General features: G+C 40.9%; 1 protein-coding gene across 1 annotated transcript in view; it reads right to left on the minus strand.

Annotated features, from left to right (window-relative positions):
• Positions 1–3,331: 3,331 nt before the first annotated feature.
• Positions 3,332–20,911, minus strand: part of LOC138370460 (calphotin-like) — a 33,354-nt gene continuing 15,774 nt past the window's right edge. Inside the window, exon 2 of the mRNA XM_069334832.1 lies at positions 3,332–3,903. Within this exon, the coding sequence (XP_069190933.1) occupies positions 3,332–3,903 (572 nt within the window). The remainder of the gene's footprint in view (positions 3,904–20,911) is intronic.

A 20,911-nucleotide genomic window follows, 5' to 3' on the forward strand; every position in this document is an offset into this window, starting at 1 on the left:
CTTTCTGAAATACATGGAATACAGAGCAGCTATACTGCACGGGAAGACACAGTAAAACGCCTACATTACTACCACCATCTCAAAGCACTTCTGGAAAGTAGACGAGAGAGGTATGACATATACACGGAACAGACTCGAGGGATCAGGTCCCAGATATGCCCACTAATATAGCCTACTGGAGGCAAAGATATAAAAAGGAACTGCAGATTAGACTAATGAGGAGCAGAGGTCGCTAAAGACACAAATAACATCTGTATGACAATAGCTCATCAACTTCCTTTCATCTAAGAAGTATAATCAGACGAGAAGTGGCTGTCTTAGACAGATGGAGAACTTCCTGCAGGAAGTGCCAGATCAGCCTGGTTATAATGGATGTGAACTCCAATTATTCAAGGATATACTGAGATAACAGTAGAAACAAAAATCTGCTGAGTGTGTCTTGAGAGATTCTGCTGTAGACCTCTTGAGAGTGTTGCTGTCTAACAAGTAGTTGAGAAGAACTTGGCGGAACTGAACAAGCTGAAGTCACCTTCAGCAGCACGAGAAAATATAGAAGTTTCGCTGCTGAAGCTGACATTTTCTAAAGAAGATGAGAATTTTGCTAAACTTCCTAACGAGAGCTCAGTGAATTGCAGGATTTTCTAGTGTGAGAAAATGAGTAAGGAAGAAATGAGGATGAATAAAGACAGGGAGAGGAAGTGGAGAATGGGCCGCTGAGGGGAAGAGGGAAGTGAGGGAGACAGGAGCAATTAACACTAATGCAAGAACACCATCCATGAAGCAGCGACACAGTAAGGAGACAAGCGAACACCATCACAGGACAGAGGTACCCGGAAGCCGGCAAGGTACACTTAACATCCAGGAATGACAAACCTGATCAAATAATTCTTCACCATCAGAACCTTCACCATACCTACCTTACCAGGCACCCAACATCCACCTGTCACTGCTACACCGAAATGGTGTAGCAGTGTCTCTCTCTCTCTCGCCAGAAAGAGAGTGAAAATCTCCCCCGCAACCTAACAACTGCCTCCCACTAACCATCAAAACACCCTTGACCCTTTCCCCTACACATTCCCCTTCCCAGATGGCCAACAATCCATAATACCTCCTCTTTCTGTTATATTTGTCAAGTCTTGCTCTCGCTTCCTCACTCCCCCAAACTCTCCCTGATTCTTCATTCTACGCCATGTCCCTATACTCTCTTCCACATCCCATCCTCTCCGAACTACCTATTCATTCACCAAGATCCAACCAAGACCCCATCCCAGAGACTGGTAGATATCCAACCTGAGAACGAAATAACGTGAAGTAATAATCATCTAGTACACCAATGCTGATAGACGATTAAACAAAGTGGGAGAATTTAAAGAACTGCACAAACCCCCGATGTGATAGAAATTATGGAGACAAAATTGACAGGAATGATTACCATTATAATACTACCCAAGAAATCCCAGGCAATGCGTATATAAAGAATACAGACGGTAGGAGGATGTGTAAAGTTGATGATAAACAAAAAATTATGTTTGAAGATATTCCTATAGAGGACGCACAAATGGCAAGAATTAACTCTGGGAAGAGAGAAATGCCGAAACAAAAGAAAGGGTGGAGTGGAACCACTAAACAAGGGTAAAACAACAGAAGAGACAATAAACAAGAGAAAAACAATATAAGAACCAATAAACAAACGAGTTATTATACAAAAGAGCCAATAAACAAACGAGTAATTAAACAAAAGAGCCACTAAACAAACGAGTAATTAAACAAAAGAGCCACTAAACAAAAGAGCCACTAAACAAACGAGTAATTATACAAAAGAGCCACTAAACAAACGAGTAATTATACAAAAGAGGCAATAAACAAACGAGTAATTATACAAAAGAGCCAATAAACAAACGAGTAATTATACAAAAGAGGCAATAAACAAACGAGTAATTAAACAAAAGAGCAAATAAACAAACGAGTAATTATACAAAAGAGCCACTAAAGGAGGGGGGTAACACTGGAGAATAGCCAATAAACACGAGAGCAACTCTACAGAAGAGTTGATCTTTCTAGAGACCTAGACCTAGAAAGACCTTTCTAGAGTCAGAGTCAAATTCTCTGACTCGAAGCTAGAGTCAAATTCTCTGACTCGAAGCTAGAGTCAAATTCTCTGACTCGAAGCTAGAGTCAAATTCTCTGACTCGAAGCTAGAGTCAAATTCTCTGACTCGAAGCTAGAGTCAAATTCTCTGACTCGAAGCTAGAGTCAAATTCTCTGACTCGAAGCTAGAGTCAAATTCTTTGACTCGAAGCTAGAGTCAAATTCTTTGACTCGAAGCTAGAGTCAAATTCTCTGACTCGAAGCTAGAGTCAAATTCTCTGACTCGAAGCTAGAGTCAAATTCTCTGACTCGAAGCTAGAGTCAAATTCTCTGACTCGAAGCTAGAGTCAAATTCTCTGTCTCGAAGCTAGAGTCAAATTCTTTGACTTGAAGCTAGAGTCAAATTCTCTGACTCGAAGCTAGAGTCAAATTCTCTGACTCGAAGCTAGAGTCAAATTCTCTGACTCGAAGCTAGAGTCAAATTCGTCCACTTGTGTTTAGATTCTGATCTGATTTTTCGAGGATTATATTTGTAGTGGATAAGTTCTCACTGTAGAACACAATGTCTTACATTGTCTCTTTCTCTCCAGGACTTTGTCTCCTTCTCTCTGTTGCTTGTGGGCCCATACTGTTGACATTCCTCACGATTCCCTTATATATTTGTTTATCTCCTTCCCTACCTCTCATGTTCCCTTTCTCACTTCTACTTCCTACTTACTTTCTTCCCTGTTATTCATATCTGTCTCTCTCAAAATCCCTCTCGCTTTTCCTTTCATTCTTCTTCATTTCCAAGCACTTGGGCTGGACAGTAGAGCGATGGTCTCGCTTCATGCAGGTCGACGTTCAATCCCCAACCGTCCACAAGGGGTTAGACCACCATTCCTTCCCTCCATCCCATCCCAAATCATTATCCTCATCCCATCCAAGTGCTAAATAGTCGCAATGGCTTGGCGATTCCCCCCAGATAATTCCCCCCTCTCATCTTCATTCCCTCCCCCTTTTCTCTCACCGTCTATTCCTCTATCCTCACCTCTCCTTCCCTGCCATTACCGCCTATCCCCTGAACCAAGGACCTGCACCACATAATTTCCTCAGCAAGCTTCACCGCCGGGGACCAAGGACAAACATCGTCATCAAAGTTGGAGCGAGTGAGAGACGCGTCCACAACTCTGACCAACTTGCAGCCTTCAGATACACCGCTCCTCCAGTAGTGTCATGGGAGACAAGGACACGAAGACTTGCCTCAAATTAGTCTTTCCAGAGGGACGTTCTCTCTTTTTTCAGGGGCAACAGTCACCAGAACATTGTTAATCTGTGTAACGTCCAAGGCTGCAGCCAAGAGGACGGCCTTTGGGGCTACATCCACGAGGACAGTCTCTGGGGCTACATCCACGAGGACAGTCTCTGCGGCTACAGCCACGAGGACAGTCTCTGGGGCTACAGTTACGAGGACAGTCTCTGGGGCTACATCCACGAGGACAGTCTCTGGGGCTACAGCCACGAGGACAGTCTCTGGGGCTACAACCACGAGGACAGTCTCTGGGGCTACAGCCACGAGGACAGTCTCTGGGGCTACAGTCACGAGGACAACCTCTGGGGCTACAGCCACGAGGACAGTCTCTGGGGCTACAGTCACGAGGACAGTCTCTGGGGCTACAGCCACGAGGACAGTCTCTGGGGCTACAACCACGAGGACAGTCTCTGGGGCTACAGCCACGAGGACAACCTCTGGGGTTACAGTCACGAGGACAACCTCTGGGGCTACAGTCACGAGGACAACCTCTGGGGCTACAGTCACGAGGACAGTCTCTGGGGCTACATCACAAGAACTACAAGCACCAGCACCTTAACTACCACCAGAAGCATCATATCTACCACCACCAACACCATAACTACCACTAGCAGCATAAGAATTGCCACCAGCAACACAAGAACTACCATTCCAGTACCATAACTTCCCCAAAAGCACCAGAGCTACCACAAGGATCAACAGAATACAACCACCACTACCTGAACTACCACCACCACCCCCAGAACTACCAGAGTCTGACAACGTCCTATAAGGAGAGCCACAAGGCGGGTGGACCTCATGGAACAACCCCACATAACCCGGAATGGAAATCGTGTGAAAATGAGTCCCAGGAGAACTGGCCGCACCTTTGGTGGCGGCTGCACAGCTGAACCAAGGCAGTTTGACCCACCAATCAGAGTGACGCCGGCTGAAAATGCTTCACCTGAATTGGCCAATTCGGGATGAGAGCGAGTAACAGCACTCAAACTGCCTTGTTCACGACGGGTGTGTGAGTGTGAGTGCGTTGGGTCCCACAGCCACCCCTCACACAGGATGAGGGTTGAGTGTGTGAATGAACCGGTCTGCACAATACTGTGGAGACCGGTTCTGGACCTTCATGGTTCCCCCGTAACAGGTTGGGACTAGAAGGCCAAGGACCAGCAGGTAAGATATGGGACTTTTCTTGATTTGATACGCTGACACACCTGACTTTCTGTCACAGATGTAGTGACAGGTGTGGAAGTAATTACACACACACACACACACACACACACACACACACACACATATATATATATATATATGTCGTACCTAGTAGCCAGAACGCACTTCTCGGCCTACTATGCAAGGCCCGATTTGCCTAATAAGCCAAGTTTTCCTGAATTATTATATTTTCTAATTTTTTTTTCTTATGAGATGATAAAGCTACCGATTTCATTATGTATGAGGTCAATATTTTTTTATTGGAGTTAAAATTAACGTAGATATATGACCAAACCTAACCAACCCTACCTAACCTAACCTAACCTATCTTTTTAGGTTAGGTTAGGTTAGGTAGCCGAAAAAGTTAGGTTAGGTTTGGTTAGGTAGGTTAGGTAGTCGAAAAACAATTAATTTATGAAAACTTGGCTTATTAGGCAAATCGGGCCTTGCATAGTAGGCAGAGAAGTGCGTTCTGGCTATTAGGTACGACATATATATATATATATATATATATATATATATATATATATATATATATATATATATATATATATATATATATACATAAAATATTATTATGTATATGTAATTAGCCTTCAGTGCTACAGCCACGAGGACATCCTCGTCGTTATAGCACTGATTACATATATATGTAATTACCCAAACTACATATATATGTAATTACACATATACAGTAGGAAAGTTCATTCTTCAATGTAGATACGCAGTTGACATTGCTTTGTATTGACAACGTGTCCCCCTTTGTAATTACTGCAGTGATTAGGAGTATTGATTAGCAGTATTGTATTGATTAGCAGTATTGATTAACTTGGTGGTCATTAGACCGTCAAATGAAGCGGTTCTCTCTGGACCAAATATATTCTTCAAGTTGAACTATCGTCTGTCTCTCTGTTCCGATTAGCTATGTATGACACCAATTTTATAAAGAAAGACAGGGGAATGACGGCTGAGTGGACAGAATTCGGGATTCGTAGTCCTGAGGTTCCGGTTCGAAGTTGATTGTTGACCAGACCACACACTACAAGGTGAATGGACGACGACGTTTCGGTCCGTCCTGGACCATTTTCAAGTCGACTTGAAAATGGTCCAGGACGGACCGAAACGTCGTCGTCCCTTCACCTTCCTAGTGTGTGGTCTGGTCAACATACTTCAACCACGTTATTATGACTCCCTCGTCTGCATGAGTCGTTAGTTACAGTGTTGTGTGACTTGGATGCTCTCTGCAGGCGCCTGTAACCTTGCCTCACTCACACCACGTGATCAAGAAATCATATCATATCAAGATAACCAGTGGTAACAGCGGTGTTGTAGTGAAGGTGGTGAGAGTTCCCGCTATCATCCCCCACCGCTTGCAGTTATGGCTGCGTTCCTGCCACCTGCACACCTCGCCACACTGATACACTTGGGAGAATCTCCTATTGAATTTGGGTTAAACTAAAGACATTAGCCAAGTGCAACGGGGGCCTGATTCTCCTTAACTTTGCAGCCTTCTGGTAGGATTGGGGGAGTCGGGAGAGTCCGTGGCGAGGTGCTGGGATAGGAGAAGGGGAAGGTTTGTCGTAGCTTGAGAGATGGAGCGGGAAAGAGAGGTGGAAGAGGCACTAGGAGAGGGAGGGAATGAATGAATGAATTATCAAGGGAAAGCGCCAAGTCATTACGACTATATAGCACTTGCAAGGGGTCAGGATAAGAATTTGGGATGGGACGGGGGGAAGGAATGGTGCCCAACCACTTGTGGACGGTCGGGGATTGAACGCTGACCTGCATGAAGCGAGACCGTCGGTCTACCGTCCAGCCCAAGGGAGCAGAGAGCATAAAACTACCTCCACCCAAATTCCCGAATGCAAAAAATCTCCTTTTTTCGGCTACAGAGAAAGTTCATTCAGAGCTATTTGAACAAATTCAAACATATGTATTCTGAAGCCACTCTAAGTAGCTGTATAAAAAGGCGCCAAGGCCTGTGTACCACCATCAGTGTCGCTGGATCAAAAGGCGTTAAACACGATACTGAATGCCAATACCAGAACAAATGCACATCAAGGGAGCGAAATCAAAGGTATCGGATTCCCCAAGGATTCTGTCAAGAGACAAATGACTTCAATGGACATTAAGAAAGTAGGACATGCAACCATATTGAAAATCGGGACATTCTACACTTACGACTGTAAGTGGGACAACGCAGTTTGTACAATAAGGAGCAGGAACAGCTACGTAACGTAGCTACAGGAGCAACCCGGTACGGAGCAAGGCAAGAGAGAGAGAGAGAGAGAGAGAGAGAGAGAGAGAGAGAGAGAGAGAGAGAGAGAGAGAGAGAGAGAGAGAGAGAGAGAGAGAGAGAGAGAGGGTAGAGGGTAGAGGATTAGGTGGTGAACGAGATGAAATAGCAATACGAATTGAAGCTAGATCTAAACAATCACAGAGACTTGAGGACAGACCAAACAAAACAGAATGCCCTAGTTCTGTGCCATCGCTTATATCAATCTGCAAATCGTTTAGCTATTTCATTTCCTTCTTAGAGCGGCCTCAAAAGTTCCTGTACCCCCCCCACTTTCTCTGTCACTTTCTGTATCCTCCCCTTCCTCTCTTGTCAGTGGGGTAGAATTACAGAATTGTACAGTTTTGGTGGGGTACTTCCTGTACCCTACTTCCTCTGTCCCTTCCTGTACCCCGCACCCTGTACCCACTTATCGTACCCCAAGTTCCTGTACCCCTGCTCCCTGTACCGTACCTACAACATCCTCACCTCATCTCCTTCAGCCCAATATTCTTGTTGACGTCAAATATGAGCCCAAACATCTGATGTATATATATATGTTTAGCTGAGTGAAATATATTCTATAGCATATATATTTGCATTCAATTTTCATTCATGCGGAAGTAAAACATGTTTGGGTGAATGCAGGCAGAGTGTACACCAATGTATGCTACCTGTTTAGAATGGAACATTTTAGAATTCAGTTCACTAAATTAATTAAACTCAGATAAACGAGGTACATTCCTTCTAACTTTAATGATTTTCACGTTGAATGTTCACAAATGTTGCAAGGCGAGGCCTCGGATGTTTTTTTCTGTTGCAAATTACATTTTATATAAATCTGTATTAATATTATTTTTATTATTATTATTTTTTATTGGATCATTCTCTTGGATCAATTTTTTTCGACGATTCATTTGTATTACTTCTTCTAGAATATTTTCTTGGATAGATTTTAATAATAACTTGATCAGGAATGGTTTTAATGGAATGATTTATTGATTTTTTAATTAATTAGATTTGTTAATAGTTCGTATATTCATTTTTTTTGCAATTTATATAATTCTCCTTCTCGATTGACACAGACACATTGACATATTAATATATTGACACATTGACACAATGACACATTGACACAATGACACATTGACACAATGACACATTGACACAATGACACATTGACACAATGACACATTGACACAATGACACATTGACACAATGACACATTGACACAATGACACATTGACACAATGACATATTGACACAATGACACATTGACACAATGACACATTGACACAATGACACATTGACACAATGACACATTGACACAATGACACATTGACACAATGACACATTGACACAATGACACATTGACACAATGACACATTGACACAATGACATATTGACACAATGACACATTGACACAATGACACATTGAAACAATGACACATTGACACAATGACACATTGACACAATGACACATTGACACAATGACATATTGACACAATGACATATTGACACAATGACACATTGACACAATGACATATTGACACAATGACACATTGAAACAATGACACATTGACACAATGACATATTGACACAATGGCACATTGACACAATGACACATTGACACAATGACATATTGACACAATGACATATTGACACAATGACACATTGACACAATGACACATTGACACAATGACATATTGACACAATGACATATTGACACAATGACACATTGACACAATGACATATTGACACAATGACATATTGACACAATGACATATTGACACAATGACACATTGACACAATGACACATTGACACAATGACACATTGAAACAATGACACATTGACACAATGACACATTGACACAATGACACATTGACACAATGACATATTGACACAATGACATATTGACACAATGACACATTGACACAATGACATATTGACACAATGACACATTGAAACAATGACACATTGACACAATGACATATTGACACAATGACACATTGACACAATGACACATTGACACAATGACACATTGAAACAATGACACATTGACACAATGACACATTGACACAATGACACATTGACACAATGACATATTGACACAATGACATATTGACACAATGACACATTGACACAATGACATATTGACACAATGACACATTGAAACAATGACACATTGACACAATGACATATTGACACAATGACACATTGACACAATGACACATTGACACAATGACATATTGACACAATGACATATTGACACAATGACACATTGACACAATGACACATTGACACAATGACATATTGACACAATGACATATTGACACAATGACACATTGACACAATGACATATTGACACAATGACATATTGACACAATGACATATTGACACAATGACACATTGACACAATGACACATTGAAACAATGACATATTGACACAATGACATATTGACACAATGACATATTGAAACAATGACATATTGACACATTGACATATTGACACATTGACACACCTCGAGATAAGGAGTGGGCAGACCTCTGGCATTTCAAGATATCGTCCCAAAGCTGCCAAAGGTCAAAGTAAACTTGAGTGATATAAAAGCCATTTTGTAAACTTTAGGGACACGAGGAAATATAAAATAATGCTTTCTTCTCCGGAGACAAGAATTGCTACGTTCTGTCATCGATGCTGCACAAGATATTTGGGTGGTAGCTTTTATTACTCACCAGACTCATGGCGGTCGTGGAGATGACTCACCAAACTTTATTAGATACAGAGGCAGGGGCCCAGAAGCTAGAGTTCATTCCCCACAAACTCAGGTGAGAGGAGGTTGGGGGAAGCTGGCCGGGTAGAGTTAGTTGAGTTCACCCTCAATAACACCGGTGCTTTAACTCGTATCCTTTTGGCGGGACCAAGGAGCCAGAGCTCAACCCCCGCAAGCTCAACTAGGTGAGTCCATGTACACTCGCTTTCCTGTATACTCCCTTCTGTACACATCTTCCTCTACACACCTTAATATACACACCATCTTGTACACATCTAGTCAGACACAAAACGAAGTTAGTAAAGGTTCAGAGGTATGTCACTAGGCTAGTCCCCGAGCTGAGAGGTATGAGCTATGAGGAAAGATTACTGGAACTGAACCTCACGACACTGGAAGACAGAAGAGTTAGGGGAGACTTGATCACTACCTATAAAATAGAGAAATTGACAGGTTAGATAAAAATAAACTGTTTAGCACGGGTGGGACACAAACAAGGGAACACAGGTGGAAACTGATTACCCACATGAGCTACAGGGACGTTAGAAGGAACTTTTTCAGTGTCAGAGTAGTTAACAGGTGGAATGCATTAGGCAGTGATGTGGTGGAGGCTGACTCCATACACAGTTTATAATGTAGATATGATAGAGCCCAGTAGGCTCAGGAATCTGTAGAAAGTTGAGAGGCGGGACCAAAGAGCCAGAGCTCAACCCCCGCAAGCACAACTAGGTCAGTACATCTTTCTCTACGTACCTTCACGTACGTCATCAAGCACGCACACACACCTGTACATACCTGCTCCCACACACACACATGTACATACCTGCTCTCACACACACCTGTCTTTAAACCACAGCTGCAGCCCTGAAAAGTGTTATTCTGCAAAAAGTAACCTCGACACTATGCTATATTGGCCGGGAATCCCCTAGTGCCTGAATGCAATTTTTACTTCAAATTTTCAACATGTTTAGAAATTGCTCACATTTTTAGGTGAATCATTTGGCTAACGCTTTAACTTTGCAGCATCCATAGGGACGTACACCTCTGTGTGGGGTTTAACGAATGCCATCGTTCGCTGATTTTAACGAATGCCATCGTTCGCTGCTTTTAACGAATGCCATCGTTCGCTGATTTTAACGAATGCCATCGTTCGCTGATTTTAACGAATGCCATCGTTCGCTGTAAATAATTTACAAACAGGATTCATCTCAATCAATAGTCATCGTACACTATTCAATTTTTTTTACGTACATCCAGGATATACTTGATTAAATTTGCAAGCTATTAATCAATTATTTTCATATTTTTTAATTGGATATTATTGCAAAATCACCCGTAATTATATGTATTTTATCGAATTTTCGAATTATTTAGTATTATATACAGATGCTATTTTTAAATATATTTTTGTTATTTATGTGTTTTTGTGATATTTTTTGTTGCATGTTGAGTTTGTTGTGTTCTGTTAGCCTTATTCCGTCGATTAGCAGCGGAATGGTGGAGTGAAATATTGAAAATCAATGTAATTTTCACCCAATAATGGTACTCCATATTACACTGATATTTTGCAACTGGCTAAATTCCTTTCCTAATATGTAATTTTATTTTTATTAAATGTCATTTGTATTATGGATTTTTTGGTGAACAAATGGATTTAGTTCTATAATATTGCGTACCGCGAGTATTTCAATATTCCTGGCCAGTTAATATATGTTTCTTCGTAGCAAAAATTGTTAGTTCGCTTTATCATATTTCTGAGAATGTATCTAAATAATTCTCCTTCTCCTTTACTGCCTTCCATCTCGTTAAGTCCCTTCTCCAGTATACTCGTTCTTCATCTCCATGTACGCATTTAATCCCTTCTAAGTCCTTACTGTGCAAATAAACTCATACACCCTCACTGCTCTCCCTCCCTTTGATCTCTTCACTACACCTCGACACATATACGTGAGGCCCTCGTTCTTCACTTTATGTTGAAGGCTTCTCCAGGGGGCCAGACTCACGAAACAGTTACGCAAGCACTTACAAACCTGGGGGCCAGATTCACGAAGCAGTTACGCAAGTACTTACGAACGTGTACATCATTTCTCAATCTTTGACGGCTTTGGTTACATTTATTAAACATTTTACAAGCATGAAAACTTGCCAATCAACTGTTGTTCTTGTTATAAACAGCCTCTTGGTGCTTCGGAGCTCATTAACTGTTTAATAATTGTAAACAAAGCCGCCAAAGATTGAGAAAAGATGTACGGGTTCGTAAGTGTTTGCGTAACTGCTTCGTGAATGTGGCCCCAGATCTATCACAGCCCAGAGACACTGTCAACCATCAGTGTAACCACCCTTGCTGACCAGACCACACACTAGAAAGTGAAGGGACGACGACGTTTCGGTCCGTCCTGGACCATTCTCAAGTCGAACCATCCTTGCTTCGCCAGGGTCTTCCAGTAAGAGTGACCTCCTCTTCCCTTTATCTCTCTCTTCTCTCTTATCCTTCATCTCACTCTTCTTAGTATCGACAAAGGAATTACGTAGATCCTCAGTCTAGTTTCATTCAGGCACAAGATGGGTATCAGACCACTCCTGATGCCCATCTTGTGCACATCTTGTGCCCATCTTGTGCACATCTTGTGCACATCTTGTGCCCATCTTGTGCCCATAAAAATTCACTCCTCCCTGTATCTCCCTTCCTTGATGTATGTACTGTGGTCTATGATCACAGGTCTACTCTTGAATTACTGGAACCAAACTCTATACACACACCTTCAAATGCAGATCTAATATATCCCAAAATCAATTGAAACCGATACTCTAGTTGATTGAAGACCGAGAGGCGGACCCAAGAGCTGAAGCTCACAAAATGTGCAAATACAGTTAGGTAAACACAGGTTTTCAACAATTGCTTTCCAATCAGAACGGCGCATCCAATTTGTCTTTCCACTCCCTCGAATGTGATAGGTCAACATTTTATCTGTATTGTGAGTGTAAATCCATTCTGTTCGTTTGTCTTTTTCACCACAGGAATACTTCGTCTTTCTCAGTCTTGAAGAGATTGGTAGTGGGAAGGGCCTCCAATCTCCAGGATTCTCACAACAAGGCAATGTATCATAGATCTTCAAAGCCAATCGAAGTGTGTGTAGCATGCACTGTACCATCTAGTGTACCATCCACTGTACCATACACTGTCCAGTTTTAATGAGTCCCTTATGAGGTACAATATGAACGTCTTTGTCATGATATATATCAAGTAACGATATATATCAAGTAACGATATACATCGTCGTAATCCTTACCTATAACATCTACTTAAAATATACTGGGGAAAATGTGAGTAAATGTGTTAAACACGAAATACCCTTAATAAAAACCCTTTATTGAAACCTTTAATGATTTAAGATTTTCAAAATAAATGCCTTTTGGGATTATAGATTGATGCGGTTTTCCTACAATAGCCGTCAAGGTAATTGTACGATAGTTCTACTCTAGGGATTTATCTCTCTCAAAAATCGAATCTAATTTATAATTTATATTCCAAGTGCTATATAGTCGTAATGTCTTGGCGCTTTCCCCTTCATAATTCCCACCCTTGCGAATGAGACACAGAGAAAAGGAAATTATTTGTATTATTATAAAGAAATTATGCAGGACTGAAAAAAAATTAAGAGTTAGGTGGTGAGATAGAGCCAAGCTGCACACAGATTCAACTATGTCCAGTTATCTTGTTATCTTATAAACCCATTTACAGTATAAGATAACAAGATAAGAAATCAGAGGCGGAACTATAAAGAGCTGAGTTTCCTTCTTACCAACTACAACTAGGTGAATACAACAAGGTTTGTACGAAAACTATTCGTTTCAGTAGGACAAAATAACAGTTTAATGACAACACAATTGTGTGAGGGAACTAGTGGCATTCATTGCATTGCAGTGAGGATTTGCCGTGTGCAGGAATGCATATTATAGACTTGAGGTTATCTTGAGGTTATCTTGAGATGATTTCGGGGCTTTTTAGTGTCCCCGCGGCCCGGTCCTCGACCAGGCCTCCACCCCCAGGAAGCAGCCCCTGACAGCTGGCTAACACCCAGGTACCTATTTTTACTGCTAGGTAACAGGGACTATACTGATATGTTGGAACTTTGCAACGTGTTCACCATTATATTATTGATCTGTAACATATTCCTAATGGTATGATTAACGTGCAATATTGCATGATTCACTGTAATGAGGTGATGCGTGTTGCTCTGTGATGCAACATAGTGCCGGTGATATGGTGATTGCACGAATGTAATGTTAAGATATATAATATGTATTATTTAGTAAATAGTAAACATCCTGTAATCTTAGGAGACTATGGAGTTGCGCTCTGGTTATCGGTCTGGAGTGGCCTCTCCAGGGTGCAAAGTCTGGGTAGGTTGATATAGGGGGAGAAGCTGTTACCCATGCAGCAGGTCTCCCACTCTCTCCCCATCTATTTAGAATAGTAAATACAACTGCTTTTAAATAAACCAGAGTGTTATGCTTGCCCACACCATGTTTGTGGTATCACTGATCATGTATATATTGTAATATACATATACATACGTATCTGAAAACGCACACCCCAGTTGCATATAGTCCTGGGGACCATTCAGGCTTGTTCGCATACATATGTATATGTAATATAAAATGAGAACAATTACAAACTCATCTAGTTTTGCTGTTATGATGTTGTCGACTATCTTGATCTCATTTAATAAACTTTTCCACCATACAATGTTGCATTTGTAATTACTGTACATTTCGTCAAATAACGAGACCCGAATGTGCTCGCAAACTTGTCTCACGAGCACGCTGTTCAAAATATTTTGAACATTTTGAACATCCCCTTTGGCTTTAGGGGAAACTGACATTTCGTATTTACAAATCTTTACACTGAAGGCTAACCGGCGGTGCCCGGGGCTCTCAATATATCTCTTCCGATCTCTTTCCTTTCATCTCCCCCACCTCTTCCCACTTTCACCCCTTGCCCTCTTCTTTCCTGTGGCCCTTCTCTCCCTCCCTTCTACCTCTTCCCTTCCATTTAATCCCCCTCTCTTTCCCACTCACCATTCTCTTAGTCTTTCATCATACCCTGGTGTCCTCTCTCCATTTATCTTTCCCTCTCCCCTTACCTCAGTACCCACTATCTTCACTCCATATACTATCTTCAGCTCTATGTTAGAGCTCCATTGAGCGCTTCAGTGTATGCAAAGAAAATACATTAAAATACATTTAAATACTAAAAATACATTTAAATAAATATTATAAATATACATATAAATATTACAAATTCATTTAAATATTAAAAATACATTTAAATAAACATTAAAAATATGTTTAAGTGAATACATTAATAGTACATAAAAATAAATACATTAAAATAAATACATTTAAATAAATACATTAAAAGAAATACATTAAAAAAACATTGTTTTTTATACAAATACTAAATTTTTTTTTATACTAGAATTCATTTAAAATCTAGCATCAACATCACGGCATCAATTTAAAAATCGGAACATCAATACAAGAAAATACACCTTTTAAAGCCCCTCAGGTTAGTAATAGTTGTTTATGTCCCAAGAAATGCTGAAAGGGCTTCGTTGGATTTGATACCAAAATGATATATAATAACGCTTGTATATTAATGTGTCGGTGGGTGGGTGGTAGTGAGTGATATACGGGTGATTATTACCAGGGTTCGAGACTTTGATGGGCACTCTGTGTGTGTGTAAGGTAGACCATTAATTAGACAATTTTTCATGTGGTTGGTGGCTATGAAAAATTTAATAATATTCCCCCAAGGAAATCCCAATACCGTGATATATAATTTTTTGGTATTAATATATATTAGACGATCAGAATGGAATTACAGATTTTTCAAGGGCATAATGACTGAAAATTAGCTTTCACGGGTTTGACACTTCATTGATTAGAACTAACTTAAATTGGCGTCCACGAAAAAAATAGTTTAAAATATATAGTGAAGTAAATTTAACTTATTTTTCTTGAGATATTGCTTTGTCAACAAATTTAGTTACTGGTATATATCCGATCACGCCTCTCATGTCCTGAATAATTCTTTGTTGAAAATTTGTATATTTAGAAGTGATGAATTCTACTGTACCATCTTGAGGTTATCTTGAGATGATTTCGGGGTTTTTTAGTGTCCCCGCGGCCCGGTCCTCGACCAGGCCTCCACCCCCAGGAAGCAGCCCGTGACAGCTGACTAACACCCAGGTACCTATTTTACTGCTAGGTAACAGGGGCATAGGGTGAAAGAAACTCTGCCCATTGTTTCTCGCCGGCGCCTGGGATCGAACCCAGGACCACAGGATCACAAGTCCAGCGTGCTGTCCGCTCGGCCGACCGGCTCCCAAATCATAGTCTTATAAAATATATATTCAGGTAAAAGTACATACAAGATGAGTTACAAACATTATGTTGGAGTGCTTATAGTGAGACCAAGCAGCAGTCTAATTAAATTCTGTATTCTTGTTGATCAATTAGGCTATGTTTAGAAGTTGTTTGATCAGCTAAGTTATATAGAATCTTCACTATTCTAGCTCTCTTTTAAAAAATAGAGTAGCTTTGTCAAAATGGTGTTATTTATTAGTGGAAAGTCTATGATCTGAATGGCTTGTCAGGTTAGTTTATGTAGCCAGGTGATGAGTCACAATATGAAGATATGATGTTTAAACTACACATCAGTTTTTTTTTGTAAACAAACACACACATACATCACACATCACATCAGTGATTTAGCTGATCAAACGACATTCTGTCGTGTAGCTTGGCTTGATGTCCCAACTAGACGACAGGAAAAAGATGTCGTTTCTCCACAGGACTTGATAATGGTCCAGGATGGACCGAAACGTCGTCGTCTCCCCTACTTTCTGATGTGTGGTTTGGTCCTCTTAGTGTACATATGGACATCTTATATGTGGTATAACTTAGGTAGTGAACAACGGTTTGAACTCGATCCCAAAACGTGATTTATGATGATTTATGATTTATTGATGATTTATGATGATTTTGATTTATTGATGATTTATTGTGTTCATTAAATTCCAGCAAATTCATTAATAACAAATGTGCATTGTTAATGTTAGGTTGACGAATAACATAAAAATATGACATAATATGAAATATTAAGCACAAAAAAATGTGTTCAAATTATTTGGGTGTGAAATTACCTTAGAGGCGCGAGGGCTGAGAGAGCATAATAGATCTTCATAGTTAAACGTGTTTATGGGATAAGCCTCCAGGTATTTTCAAGCCAAAATATATTCAATGTAAAGTACATTAAAAATATTAAAATTACATCAGGAAATAATTAATGGTCTACTTTAAAATATTAATATTGGGTACAATTTCTCAATTATTTTCACTGTAATATAAGCAAAATCTCCTGCATTTAATAAGATAACAACTTTCTTTAAATTCTGCGCACATGCGCTACAGATTACAAATGTGATCAGATTACTTTGATAGTGTACTTAAAAATGAGTGATTGATCCACCACGATCAAAGATCACATCCACTCCTAAAAATCTTTCACTTAGGGGCTATTCATGCCCGTGCCACCTCTTGGGTTGCATAATCTTCATCAATCAATCCACGTGTGTTGTGGTTAGCCATATATATAGGACCGGGACGTGGATTACCTAGTCACGCAGGGTGCAGTCGCACCTCCACAGATCTCCAGTATCATCTATTGATACTGCTAATGGCTGCAAAGGGCCACCACTTACGGGCTATTCATGCCCGTGCCACATTTTGGGTGGCTTAATCTTTATCAATCAAGCAATCAATCAACCTAATACCTCAGTGCTCAAGTAGCACACGATAAGAGGCCTGAAGTCTCGATTGAATACCAGTTAGGTATCTCTGAGATTCTCCTTTAATATGGGCTCTGATTTAATTAAAATAAATGAACAATAAACAAGATAATTTATTTTGATTTTTGATTATTATAGAAATCATTAAGAGCAGAATAACGTCAAATACCCGGATTAATGTTACCAGATTATAAGAATTTTTTTTACAGTTCCTCAGTGATGTGATCCAGAGGGGAAATGTCCACGGCATCCTCGATTCCTGAGTAGGTTGTGAGGGAGAAGGCAGAGAGGGAGAAGATTGTGAGAGAAGAATGAGTGAGAGAGAGAGAGAGAAAGAGAGAGAGAAAGAGAGAGAGAGAGAGCACGTTCACCTCTTAAGCATTGTCGGTCACACTATCAACTATTGTATCTTGGTTCCTTTATATCTCAGGCGTGTGTGTGTATGTACTCACCTATTTGTGCTTGCGGGGGTTGAGCTCTGGCTCTTTGGTCCCGCCTCTCAACCCTCAATCAACTGGTGTACAGGTTCCTGAGCCTACTGGGCTCTATCATATCTACATTTGAAACTGTGTATGGAGTTAGCCTCCACCACATCACTGCCTAATGCATTCCACCTGTTAACTACTCTGACACTGAAAAAGTTCTTTCTAACGTCCCTGTGGCTCATTTGGGTACTCAGTTTCCACCTGTGTCCCCTTGTTCGCGTACCACCCGTGTTAAACAGTTTATATATATATATATATATATATATATATATATATATATATATATATATATATATATATATATATATATATATATATATATATATATATATATATATATATATAATATGTGTGTGTGTGTGTATCTGAGGGCGTGGACATCCATATTACAAACAGATATATCTGCAAGATCAATTAGCTTTCCACTGGATCACTTTCACAGATAATACATATATTTATTTCAATTTATTTGCATCATGTGAGCGATTTACGACTTCACATTCCACTGTGTCCATTTTGGGGTTATACAAAATGTTCACACTGACCAGATATATGTCACGATGAAAATGATTTTAATAATATGTCATTCTCATAATTAACCCAAATATATTCAGCATCAGCATAGATAAATGGTATTTCATACTATATAGATATCGTATATAATATGATAGCGATATAATATAGCACATTGCAATTGTTACTGTGGTTAAAAAATTATATATACGATATTAACAACCCATTATGATGGAGTAAAATGTTCCAGTGATATTGAAAGTTTGTATATAAATATATAGACAAATGTTAGAGCAGCATTATATATATATGTAAAGTAACTTTCCAGCTATTACATTGATAATAGCATTATATACTGTATATATACATTAATATATATAAATATATGCAAACAAGCCTGAATGGTCCCCAGGACTATATACAACTGAAAACTCACACCCCAGAAGTGACTCGAACCCATACTCCCACAACTGGTATGTACAGGGACGCCTTAATCCGCTTGACCATCACGACCGGACATAAGGAAGTGATAGCCGAGGCTATATGAACCACTTCCCCGCCGGCACTCGGATGGTAATCTTGGGCATAGCATTTTATCAAATCACCTCATTCTTTGGGGCACACGTGAGGAACACAAATGCAAACAAGCCTGAATGGTCCCCAGGACTATATACAACTGAAAACTCACACCCCAGAAGTGACTCGAACCCATACTCCCACAACTGGTATGTACAGGGACGCCTTAATCCGCTTGACCATCACGACCGGACATAAGGAAGTGATAGCCGAGGCTATATGAACCACTTCCCCGCCGGCACTCGGATGGTAATCTTGGGCATAGCATTTTATCAAATCACCTCATTCTTTGGGGCACACGTGAGGAACACAAATGCAAACAAGCCTGAATGGTCCCCAGGACTATATACAACTGAAAACTCACACCCCAGAAGTGACTCGAACCCATACTCCCACAACTGGTATGTACAGGGACGCCTTAATCCGCTTGACCATCACGACCGGACATAAGGAAGTGATAGCCGAGGCTATATGAACCACTTCCCCGCCGGCACTCGGATGGTAATCTTGGGCATAGCATTTTATCAAATCACCTCATTCTTTGGGGCACACGTGAGGAACACAAATGCAAACAAGCCTGAATGGTCCCCAGGACTATATACAACTGAAAACTCACACCCCAGAAGTGACTCGAACCCATACTCCCACAACTGGTATGTACAGGGACGCCTTAATCCGCTTGACCATCACGACCGGACATAAGGAAGTGATAGCCGAGGCTATATGAACCACTTCCCCGCCGGCACTCGGATGGTAATCTTGGGCATAGCATTTTATCAAATCACCTCATTCTTTGGGGCACACGTGAGGAACACAAATGCAAACAAGCCTGAATGGTCCCCAGGACTATATACAACTGAAAACTCACACCCCAGAAGTGACTCGAACCCATACTCCCACAACTGGTATGAGGTGATTTGATAAAATGCTATGCCCAAGATTACCATCCGAGTGCCGGCGGGGAAGTGGTTCATATAGCCTCGGCTATCACTTCCTTATGTCCGGTCGTGATGGTCAAGCGGATTAAGGCGTCCCTGTACATACCAGTTGTGGGAGTATGGGTTCGAGTCACTTCTGGGGTGTGAGTTTTCAGTTGTATATAGTCCTGGGGACCATTCAGGCTTGTTTGCATTTGTGTTCCTCACGTGTGCCCCAAAGAATGAGGTGATTTGATAAAATGCTATGCCCAAGATTACCATCCGAGTGCCGGCGGGGAAGTGGTTCATATAGCCTCGGCTATCACTTCCTTATGTCCGGTCGTGATGGTCAAGCGGATTAAGGCGTCCCTGTACATACCAGTTGTGGGAGTATGGGTTCGAGTCACTTCTGGGGTGTGAGTTTTCAGTTGTATATAGTCCTGGGGACCATTCAGGCTTGTTTGCATTTGTGTTCCTCACGTGTGCCCCAAAGAATGAGGTGATTTGATAAAATGCTATGCCCAAGATTACCATCCGAGTGCCGGCGGGGAAGTGGTTCATATAGCCTCGGCTATCACTTCCTTATGTCCGGTCGTGATGGTCAAGCGGATTAAGGCGTCCCTGTACATACCAGTTGTGGGAGTATGGGTTCGAGTCACTTCTGGGGTGTGAGTTTTCAGTTGTATATAGTCCTGGGGACCATTCAGGCTTGTTTGCATTTGTGTTCCTCACGTGTGCCCCAAAGAATGAGGTGATTTGATAAAATGCTATGCCCAAGATTACCATCCGAGTGCCGGCGGGGAAGTGGTTCATATAGCCTCGGCTATCACTTCCTTATGTCCGGTCGTGATGGTCAAGCGGATTAAGGCGTCCCTGTACATACCAGTTGTGGGAGTATGGGTTCGAGTCACTTCTGGGGTGTGAGTTTTCAGTTG

This window comes from Procambarus clarkii, chromosome 4 (genome assembly GCF_040958095.1).
Source record: "Procambarus clarkii isolate CNS0578487 chromosome 4, FALCON_Pclarkii_2.0, whole genome shotgun sequence".
In the NCBI taxonomy this organism is placed as follows: Eukaryota; Metazoa; Arthropoda; class Malacostraca; order Decapoda; family Cambaridae; genus Procambarus; species Procambarus clarkii.